We start from the raw sequence: 11,242 nt of genomic DNA, 5'->3' as shown, positions 1-11,242 counted from the left end.
GACATATTTTGTTTTATCAAAAGTAGTTTACGTGTATTTCAATTAATAAGAGTGATAAAATGCGAATAGAATAATGCGAAATTAAACGATATCTCTTAGTATTTCTTGACAATTATCTAGTTCTTTCCAATTTCAAGGCAAGATTCATGAGTGAGGGCACACGTGGTAACTTGAAATTTCACGAAAAGATACATCAAAATTCAGTAGAAAACTTACTTGAGCCGAACAACAGTTCTAACAGTGCCATCGACAAGAATCTTTCTGACAAGATTGAAGTCCCCAACAAAGATAGATCCATCAGAAGCAGTTGCAAGAGCAACGGGTGCAAGAAGCCTCTGGTTAGAAGCTTCTGCTTGTCTATCGCAGTCATAGCAATCCAGAGACCTTTGATGTCCATCGCCCATAGTGGTCAAAATCACTCTAGGCTTTTGTTTCAAATAAATATTCGAGCCATCTCCTTTCTGAAGAATCCCCTCGTGGAAATTGTATCTATGATGGATATCCAAATTCCAGCCTCCAACTTCAGAAATAGACATGTCATGGCCACTCAGTTTCGTTGTTTGAACATCCCAAATAATATCTTTGCAATCATTATACTCGTATCCAACTTTCACCATAGCAGTGGTGACACCATAAACGCGTTGTCTATACACGTTCAGTCGATTCCAAGCATAAGTGAATTTTATCACTGGATCTGCTTCGAAGGTTTTCTCGAACAGAATTCCTTCGATTGTGATTCTCAGATGAATTAGATTAAGGGTTGGAGGTATGACTTCTGGGGTCAACTGCAGCTGTATGGTGGAGAGATAGCCGGCTGCTCTGGAGCTATGGTAAACGAGATTGAGACCCGTGCCAGGTATTTGCAGGCTTTCTTGTATAACTTGGGACTCGGCCAGAATAGCACTTTTGTCAGGGCACGCTCCCTGGAAACCGTGCTTCCACGTTGCCAGGACCACCGGTTTCATCAGGTCGTAATCGTGCGCTGCACAAGCGTATGGAATGTGGCTTGTTTGCTTTTCTTCTGCGGTGCTCATGACTATCTTATCGATTATTACCACCTTTAGAACAGATAAGATTTCATGTATTAAAAATGTGTTTGTTTATCGATTATTGTGTAAACATAGGACATTTGGTGCTCAAGTTAGTTTAAACATGACACTACATTTCATATGTTGTACTTTATACTATTTACTATAAATATTCTTTTGTTAATATTTATACGTTCTATATTAATATTTGAACATTTAAATTACATCAAAAATAAAAACTTTCATATTTTCTGATTTTGAATTTCCCACAAATGCTTAAAAATCCGCAATCTATCTGCTTATCATATTCTTCTCGATAATCTTTATTCGACTTATACAGTGACAATTTGCAATTATCGATCACATATTTAATGTAGCATTACCTCGTTCCATGGTACAAAAACAATGTGGCTCTGCGGTTTGAATGGCGATCTTCCAAATTGTAAAGTGACCGCGCCACCGCCGTTCACCAGGAGATCGAACCAGCCGTCGTCTCTCGTCAAGGTAAAGCCTTCCAGGGGTGTGCTGGTACTGACTCGCACTCCCATCAGACCGGTGCCAAGATGCGTGACAACGCGGCCACGGACAACAGCCGATCGACTGTCAGGAAACAACAATGTTAACGATCCAATAGCTGTCTCTGCTCGATCGTGTCAAACTAAGGTGATTACTTTTTTCCACTGTGCTCCGTGGCACGCTAACAACAAAGCAACTGTTATCTCTAATCTAATTTCAATCTACCACAGTATTACTTTGGAAGTTCGTACTTTGTCTTGCAGTGTTTATTAATTTAGAACTTTTCTAACGAAAATGTACTGTCATTTGCAAAATGTTCATAAGTTAATATTTATGAAGGAAAAAATTATTAGTACTAATCAAGAATTCATGAAATCTACAAAGATCGAAGTTCTTGGTTGTTTCAGGTGGCAGTACTTCTTCGTTTAAATATATTGGTACTTCGTGCGTGTACATTGTACATGTCTTGGAAATATAAAGTCGAAAATTCAGTCAACGCGACCTCAGTCTCGTCAACGCTGCTTTTCAGTGCTAAAGAGGTGAATAATTTATTTGGTCGAAGAGTATTAATTAATTTCTTGTGAATATTCATCATTTGGATTTAACCTGTGCTTGAGAATTTACAAACTTTTTATCGAGTGATCAGTGCTGCTCTTTTGCCTCTCGTACGTTAAAAATTCTCACGAAAGATCTCAAGATAAAACTCCCAGATAAAACTTTCATTCTTTCGCGTCAAACCTGAGCAAACCATTGATACGAGACATATCACTCCTTATGGATGCCTCGTTGGCACTGAAGAAGCATCGGTCGAAATGCTATGAATACATATATATACATACACATATACACGAATAACACAAAGTCAGAAGCTCAACTTAAAAGGCACGAAAGACAACGTAGGAATAATAAGGTAACCAAACCATGCAACGAGAAAGAGATTCGAACATTGATGAGAAGGAGACGAATGGGGTTTGGTGGTTGTGAGCTTTCATATATCTCTTTATTTTTTTTTTTTTAATTCAGTCGTACGCAGCGTCACAATGTTCGAGGAAGATTCTTTTTCAGTTTTGTCGACAATTTTCATGATCTTTGCAAATGTCGACAAGTCGTGAATAGACTCGTCCTCGAAACTGAATTGAACGCGCGCGTATCAACCTCGTTTTTCGGATGCAGGAATTGTTATATTATGTGTTACACATGATAATAATGCAAAACGTCGTCAAACAGCATCAGCAGCTATTCAACCGCTTATACTCTACAAAACGAACTCGCAACCGGTACTTTCATATCATTTTTCTTTTGATTTACTTTTTTTTTCTTTTGTATCTCTTTTGTTCCTTGGTCATAGTAGCTTTCTTACCTTGTGTTGAAGTGATTCCAGAACATACTGACCGGGCAGCACGGATAAAACAGAGCCGAGTTAAAATGATGTGATTAAAGGCGAAACTAGACGGAGAGATAGAGAAGAAGAAGAAATAGAAGATGGAGAAGAGAATAGAAAATAGAGAGAAGGAAGGAAATATATGAGTAGAGAAATAATTTGATTAATCCTACTGAGTTTTTTTAGATTATTTTTAATCCAAATCTATGTTTCTAAAGTTTAGGTATACACCAAAAAAATAAATTTTATTATTCGATAAATTTCTTTTATTAAAGCAATTTCGTTTCTTGAGATGAAAATAAAAATTAAAATATAAGAATTAAAAGGATAGTAGTATAGGAATAAGAGGAACGCAGCGGGGTTAATCCAGGATAGAAAGAAGCTTTGCGTTTCAATTTTATGTCAAATATCTTCAAACATTGAAAGTTTTTTGTTCAATAAAATAAAAATTCGAGGATCTTAGTAAGGGTAAGTTAGGGTAATAGGGGATGAAATAGAGATCTTGTATATAGAGAGATCACGTGAGAAGAGTTTTCGAAATGTCCCGAAATGTTTCAAAATATCTTCGAAAGAAAGTTAGGCAGAAGTCTTTAGGAATCAGTTCCAGAAATGCGGTTGGGAAAACACGGTTCTAAATATAATGATTCACAAAAGTATTCGAACACTTGTAGATACCTTTTATGAATACGTTATGTGTGTTATCCGAAACATAAAGAACATTCACTAATTTCTTTGTCTTAATTTTATGTAATATTTTTAGGCATTAGGTAACAATTATAATTTTACTATATATGCTATATAAACACTATATAATAAATGTCCGTCAATTCTGTCTGTGTTAAACTATCAAAATGTTTTACATAACACACACAATACACACATAAAAAGATTTCCATGGTAAATATTGAAATACTTTCATGAACTACTATAGATTTTTAATTACTCTTTTAATAAATGATCATAGGCATAAAGCTCGAGGCTCGTAGATGGTGTCACACATTCACGCAAGCTCCACTCGGACGGACACGTGAAATAGAAATAGAAAGAAAGAAAGAAAGAACAGTGTATATGGAGAAGACCGTCGATCGTTCGTTGTATCATCGATCGATTTCATATTGAATGATTAAGAGAGTAGCGAATATAGTCGAAGAAGAAAGTATAGAATGAGAGTGTAGAGTGAAGAGAACTGGGGGTTCAGTGCAGGGCACACGCTCGCGCACACGTACGTACAAACATATGTATAAAACTTTTGGGATGTGATTTCACACGGGTCACAACAACGCAGAGAATATATCATATCTATGTATACGTCTTCGTGTTTTTGTATAACGAAAAAATATATATATAGATAGATAAAGATAGGTAGAAGAGGATGCATGTGTCTTGTCATAGATCGAGACAGCTAAAGGTTACTTTTTATAATTAACACATTCGTTGCTTTACATTGAACGTTAGATACTTCTCTTGTTAGAAATATTTTTCTTTTAAATAATAATTAATATCTCTTTAACACACATTTGTTTTCTGAATATTTTATTAAAACATACAGAATAAACATATAAAACACGAAGAATGATACGAAGGTCACAGGGGAAAAATATGATAAGTATATTTTTATTGATTTCCTGCTTTTAACTTCGCTTTATGATCAAACGGAAGAACTTTTATATGACATAATTGAAAATGAAAACAACCTGTCAGATCCAGAGATGCAAGTCTTTTAGAAATAACTAATGGCTTGAAGAAGGTAACGGACAAGCAATATTTTAATCTCTGCAACATTGTAATACAATAACGAGCATTATTTTGAAAATCTGTAAGAGGATGAGAAAACTCTTGTTTAACTTCACAACCAAATATATAGACAATTTTGGTAATAGGATTTATTCACAATGCGCTGAATCGTAAAGTTTCTGTGTAAAAAGTAGGAAATGTGACTTATTACGTTCTTTCCCTGTAGTCTTCGTATTATTGTCAGATAATCGAAACGACGCAGCATGTGCGTCAGTAGCAGTAGACGGTATTAGTCAGTCATCTGAATCTCCTTAAATCCTCGATAAACTCTAGCCGTCTCGCAAGACACGCGTTCTTCTCAGACGTATACGTCATTAGTAAAAGACATTACGTATCATATATATATAATATGTCGTGGCTACCGAGTTTCACTGTATTTGTTCCAAGTGTCTAATCGAACACACGTAAGAAAAAAAGAAAGGAATTGCACGTAACATCAAAGTTGGGACGGACCAACGGGACGGACACGTTCAAGTATTATAATGTACGACGAATATATTCGTTTCTCACGAGTATATACAATAATCATATAACGCGTGTGTGTTATTATATAATAATTCTGTTATTATTCCTATTATTGCAGTTAGAATGATTCTCTAAAGTAACGAGACGCGTTGGACGAAGGAGAATCGTAATACGTGATCGTGCTGAACAAACTCACCTCTCGTTGAAGGTTTCTTGACGCGCGTAATTTTGAAGACTGCCTTCGTCGATTAAAAATTTCATCCTCTCGAAGAAGGAAGCGGTGATGGCCGGCGGCTGCTTTCGCAGAAGTATATCGATCGGCTTCGGTGCTGACACGCAAAGTTGGCTGCTACGACATATATGATTCGAGCAACATTCCGGATCCGCGCAATCGATGAGACCGTCTGGAAAGTATGTACGTTATCGTGCAATTAGAAAAGATGATCGGTGCTAGGCGCATTCGACGTATAGTCGTGTCACTAGACAGCAAATTTTGATGCAATTTCATGTTTCTATTAAGATATAATCTACGATACCTAAGGAAATATACCTATGCGCATAAACATTTGTTTCATTCATTAAAATTGTAACAAGTACTTTTTCATATTTTTGCATGTTATCCACATTTTCTGCATATTATCACTTTAGAATTTCCTAGAAACGCATAGAAATCGACAGTCTACATATCACATCGCATTTGTTAAATTAGATGCGTTTGTATAACGTCTTGTGTTCGTTCTTTTGTTATAGAGCATAGTAATGGGTTCTTTATATCGGAGACTAATGGCTCTAAATGGCTGGCATAAGCCACACCCATGATTTAGAGCTCGAAGTAATATGAAAATGAAACGCGAAAACACGAAGGTAGAACCTTGTCCATAGATCTTACAACTTCGTTAATTTCACTGTTCTAATACTAACTTTACTATTTACTTTTCAAAATACAGTAACAAGTTCCTAAGAAACAATTACACGTTTCTCGATTTGGTGTGTCAATAGAATACTTTCAAACATGCTCAAACATATTTCTATCTCTAGAACCATTCATGGATAAAATAAAGCACCCTACTTAAAGTAACTAGAGGATCACATCCACTGCATTTTTATCATATCATTCCAATAATAATTTTTTATATATATTTAATATATTATATATTTTATATTTTTAAATATGCGATAGTGTTTATTTATTGTAGTGTTGAACTAGAATTTCAATTTAATTTTCTTCACATATATATCCAATGATCTAAATAATAACATTTATAATCTAATTTGTCGAATTATGAATAATAATTTACTCCTCGTTTTGTACCTTTGTCATTGTCTCTTCCGTCATTGCAGTTCTGTTCAAGAAGCACGTTGCAGTCCTTGCCATCCCAGCCATCGTAACACCTGCATTCCCATTGACCATCGTTGCCGACTCTACACTGTCCGTGTCCAGAGCAGGAATTCGGGCAACCTTCCATGGTGCAGTGTTTTCCATTCCAACCAGTCACGCACAAACAGGTCCCGTTTTTACATTGGCCATGTTCGTTGCATCGAGGATCGCATTGCTTTAGATTACACAATTCGCCGGACCATCCGGGCAAACAGTCGCAAGCATTGTCAACGCAATGCCCGTGGGGACCGCAATCCAAATCGCATAATTCTGAAAATTATGGAATATATTGTTATTATATAAATAGAGGGATTTGTAGGAGTTGTCCTTAGATAACTGCGGATTGTATGCAGATTTGTATTTTTGCAGAGCGAAGAGATGGAACTTAAACAGAGATCTGTTTTAACTATTGAAAATTCTCTACTTTGGACTCTCTAGCTCTTCGAAATTTCCTATTTGTTATTTATCAAAAATTTGTTACTCTATTTTGAATATTTTATATATTTTTGCATCTTTAAATTTCGCATAAGTGCATAAAAGTCCGCAGTCTGGTTGTCACTACATCTATTTTTGTAACAATTACGAATCATTAGTTTGAGCAACAGAAACCACAATTAATATAATTTTTCAAAATTTTGCGAATATCTTTGAGAAACACTAGTTAGCGTAGGCACTAAGCAACACAGAAGCTGGGAGAAAACCTTTTATGATTTTGTAAAAGGTGGAATTAGTTAACACTAATGGGCAATTGGATCAATGATCACAATTAGCAAAGGAGTAAAAAAAAACCGGAAGAACGAACGAAATGGATATAAAATAGAGAATTTCATCGATGTCACACCTGGAATCATAAGAATCGATTAATTGAAGCGAACTTTCATACATATTATATGAAGAACATTTCAAGTTACGACACAATTTAGAAAGACATTCTTTTGAAGAGCTAAAATTAATAATTTAAAACGTCATTAAGACAATCTACATTAATATAATCTACATCAGATTACATACCAACCACTACCATTGCTGTTTATCGATCGTCATTTAGATCAAATTAGAAATTCATTTCCCGATAAGACCAATGAATTTGAAATGCATATTACTAATTTAAACACGATCACCAGTGATATTATTGAAGTTTCAGCATTATTCATGTACGATCTTAATATCGAATCCTATATAAGAACACGGAGAACTTCGAATATTTCAATAGAGGAATATTTATTTATAATCTATATTATGAATTAACAGGACATTTTGACAGAATATATAGCTCAGCTATGTATTCGTATATATAAATCTGACCATTAACTTGCCTATGTAAAGAAGATTCTACTGCAATCTAATATATACAATACATGATTACTGTTAATATAATATCTCTTACCTTTCGAGCAGTCGTCTCCAGACCACATAGGCTCACATAGACAAGTCTGCGTCTCAAGATCGAAATTTCCATGTCCGCTGCAATCGGGCAAACACTGTAACGCTTCTTTGTCCATCTGGCTACAATCTGCTCCTTTCCACCCTTTCTTACAGATGCAGGTGCCCTCCGCGCAGAAACCATGGCCAGAGCAAGTCGGATGAGGGCAGTCCACTTCCTCGCAATACTTTCCTTTGTAGCCACGTACGCAATTGCACTTTCCATTGGTGCAATGGCCGTGTCCGTTACAATCAGGCACTTCGCATTCGTCGTGTCGCAGGGAACATTCCTTGCCCTTCCAGCCAGGGTTGCATTGGCACTCTCCGTTTATGTACTCGCCTGTAGCCCAGAGGAATAAAACGGTGTTAAAACGGAAACATAAGAAATTGTTTCCTTGCAATGTTAGGTGAAGCTTAATCGAAGGCGAAGCCCGGAATTTATTGAACCTCGAAGTTCTGGTTAGATAGAATTGTAACATAACCATGAGACATTGCAACGATTGACACATGTTTCGCTAGAAATTTCGAATAGAGAATGTTAGATATACGATAGTTAGATGTAAGTACGTTCATAAGCATTAGGTCGTCCGAAAAGTTTCTTTCGTTTTATGAGGAAATAATACGCACAACGTTTTCTGTTTTATATTATTTTTTCGAATTACGTATGATCCATTTTGTTCTATTAAGATAAAGATCAGATTAAGTTTGACAGATTAAGTTTCATGTTTTTATAAAGATGCATCGTTGTAAAAGACGTAAAAGAAAGTAAAAGAAAGACACTTTTCGGACAACCTGATCAGTAAGAACTCTGATTTCAAGGTTTAAATTCGGAATATTCTCAAGTTACAGATCTTTCTAAAATGTTTCTCCTTGATATTATTTATTTTGCTTTTTGAAACTAATATTAAATAAATGTTCACTTACCACGTTGACTACAGAGAACAGGACAAACGCTCTCGCTGCAATCTTCGCCACCGAAACCAGGATTACATTGGCAGTGACCCAGCAGACATTCGCCCTTTCCACTACAGCCATTCGGACAATTGTGCGTCATGTCTTCCGCGATCATAGCTATAAACGACACTTCCTGAGGATCACCATCGTCGTTGTACAATGAAAGGAACCAATGACCAGGCTCCATATAGTGCGTCACTTCCTTCTTGATCGATGGCTAGACGAGAAACCAGGAAACTTTAGTAATTTCTTATCGATTTTTCTAGCTATTCTTTTACTACAGATGAAACACTTCCAAAGAAGTGCTTCCGAGGGAAAAAAATAAAAAAAAAATCTCTGAGAACCCAGAATATTTGATCTTCTCTCCTGTTACAATTAAGAGAAAAAAAAATAATAGAAATTAACTGTTTTTAAAGATTTCGTTAGAATGAAGCGATAATTTGATCTTATTAAATTCAACACGTTAAGTGCGGTAGTTGTCTTCAAATGCACCGACTAAATACAAGCATTCTATTATAAATTTGAAATGAAGAAACTAATTTGCTTCATTTTTATATCACCGAACATTCTTCAAGAATATAAAAAATAAATCACTACTTTTTCAAGTATTTCAAACCACAAAACTACCACATCTCACTCAATACGAATCGTCCGAACTTAAAATTCACGGCACGTAACGTGTCAATGACCCTTTCTATGATTCTATTCTAGAAAAAAAAAAAGAAAAATGGGGCAGTGGCACATACAATAACACTAACATGGGACGCCCGTGTGGTTCTGGCCTTGAAACCACTCAGTACTTCCAGAAGATCGTACTGCGTGTGCGTAGGAAGAGCGTTTCTTCTTGCGTAGACGCCGATACTGGCTCCACGAGGAATATTATAGTCGAATCGCACGTACGCGGCTTCCGACTGGTAGAATTGCATGTTCCAGTAGCTGTATGGTGGAATCTCTTTGCTGAGCTTCTGTCCGAGACCCACTTGGGCGAAAGTCGTTCCGTCAGGTGGAAAGGACCTGGCGGGGAAAGTTCTTGCACCTGGAGAACGCGAGATGAAACGTCACTACCATCCTTTCGCTTTTGTATGAAATCAGTTTTCTTTCGGATGACTCGTTTTTTTTACTATTTTTTGATATTTTGATCGAATAAATCGTCTCTTTAGGAGTATATTGACTATGACAATTTTAGAAACTGGAGCATTGATAAGTGAAGTATTTATTCCTTTTCAGAGCTTTTAAAAATTAAGGCAAAAAAAATATCAATCGCTAAGCAACGAAGATTGGTTACTAGGTGAATTATTCTTTCTAATGTAGAAAAGAAAGACATTCTCCGTAAGAAAACAGATTGTCGTTGTTTAATTATAAAGCATAAAAGGTTTATAAAAATTGCGTGGCTTTATACTTAGCTAGGCTTGCGCATCAGCGAATTTCGTGATTTCATTTCGCTTCGACTAACTTCTAACTATAAAACTTCTATTTGCGATTCACAAATTCTCACCGCTGTCATTCTTTTAATCATCTTTATAAGAACCAATTAACCTGGATTTCAATATTATTATACAATAAAGAAACAGCAAGAAGATTCTAAAAGCAAAATTGATTCTTAAATGATCTAAGGATTAAATGTTAATTTGCAATTCATAAATTTTAATCTTTTTCGTTCGATTGTCTTCTATGTTCGGAAGAACCACTCAACTTCCGTTTCAATATTTAAACAAAAAGGAAGAAAGACAGATAGAAAAGAAAAAGATACTAAAAATAAAATTGGTTCTTAGGTTCCTTGAACGAATTCTCATCACGTTCTTCTGGCGTAACACTATTATCAACATCGTTTTTCTTTCTCCTTATTTCAAGAATCTCGTGCAAGAGCTGATTAGAAAATAGCTCGGTTACATAGCTGCGTAAACGTCGTGATGTACCAACACCATATTACAATATTACACAAACTTCTCTAACCACTAGTGAACATCTAAACACACCGAACGTTCTACAGGCAAACGAACTTCGAGCGTGATAAGTAGACCATGGATATTTATCCATTTATGGGAAATTTCAAGCTACAAAAGTTCACAATATAAAAATTTACATAATATACAAAAATACATAATTCTTAATTCCGGAATCAAAAGAAGGAATAGTAACATGGAACTATATGTGATACGGTATATGATGTAATACGAGCCATATTTCCTATAAAAAAACAAGAGATATGACTTGTTTTTCTGCCATGAGATCTTCATATGAAATATCCCAAGTACAAATTTCTCCTTCAGTTCCATTTCTTTAATTTTATTCCCCAAAACACAA

The 11,242-nt window shown here is 35.6% G+C and overlaps 1 protein-coding gene and 1 long non-coding RNA gene across 11 annotated transcripts in view; one reads left to right on the top strand and one right to left on the bottom strand.

The window, feature by feature from the left end:
- The window catches only part of LOC100746173 (teneurin-m), a 662,892-nt gene that overhangs the window by 10,528 nt on the left and 641,122 nt on the right, over nucleotides 1–11,242 (bottom strand). For 7 of the 9 annotated variants that reach the window (XM_033319245.1, XM_033319251.1, XM_033319254.1 and 4 more), the window contains 8 exons: nucleotides 9,685–9,974; nucleotides 8,909–9,155; nucleotides 7,950–8,324; nucleotides 6,497–6,832; nucleotides 5,381–5,588; nucleotides 2,905–2,931; nucleotides 1,412–1,628; nucleotides 217–1,058 (listed from right to left, as the gene is read on the bottom strand). In XM_033319245.1, coding sequence (XP_033175136.1) covers nucleotides 217–1,058; nucleotides 1,412–1,628; nucleotides 2,905–2,931; nucleotides 5,381–5,588; nucleotides 6,497–6,832; nucleotides 7,950–8,324; nucleotides 8,909–9,155; nucleotides 9,685–9,974 — 2,542 coding nt within the window. The remainder of the gene's footprint in view (nucleotides 1–216; nucleotides 1,059–1,411; nucleotides 1,629–2,904; nucleotides 2,932–5,380; nucleotides 5,589–6,496; nucleotides 6,833–7,949; nucleotides 8,325–8,908; nucleotides 9,156–9,684; nucleotides 9,975–11,242) is intronic. The other 2 variants (XM_033319252.1, XM_033319253.1) reach the window with 2 other exon arrangements.
- LOC112212283 lies at nucleotides 1,561–6,503 on the top strand. Of its 2 annotated transcripts, XR_002946098.2 has the most exons (5): nucleotides 1,561–1,691; nucleotides 2,917–5,203; nucleotides 5,303–5,595; nucleotides 5,935–6,048; nucleotides 6,132–6,503. It is a non-coding gene; the product is annotated as an uncharacterized LOC112212283 (long non-coding RNA). The 2 variants fall into 2 exon arrangements; XR_004461143.1 differs by having other exon boundaries at nucleotides 2,917–5,595.

The sequence above is a fragment of the Bombus impatiens genome, unplaced genomic scaffold (genome assembly GCF_000188095.3).
Source record: "Bombus impatiens unplaced genomic scaffold, BIMP_2.2 scf_0142, whole genome shotgun sequence".
Classification (NCBI taxonomy): domain Eukaryota; kingdom Metazoa; phylum Arthropoda; class Insecta; order Hymenoptera; family Apidae; genus Bombus; species Bombus impatiens.
This window is presented reverse-complemented; position numbering and strand designations above follow the sequence as displayed.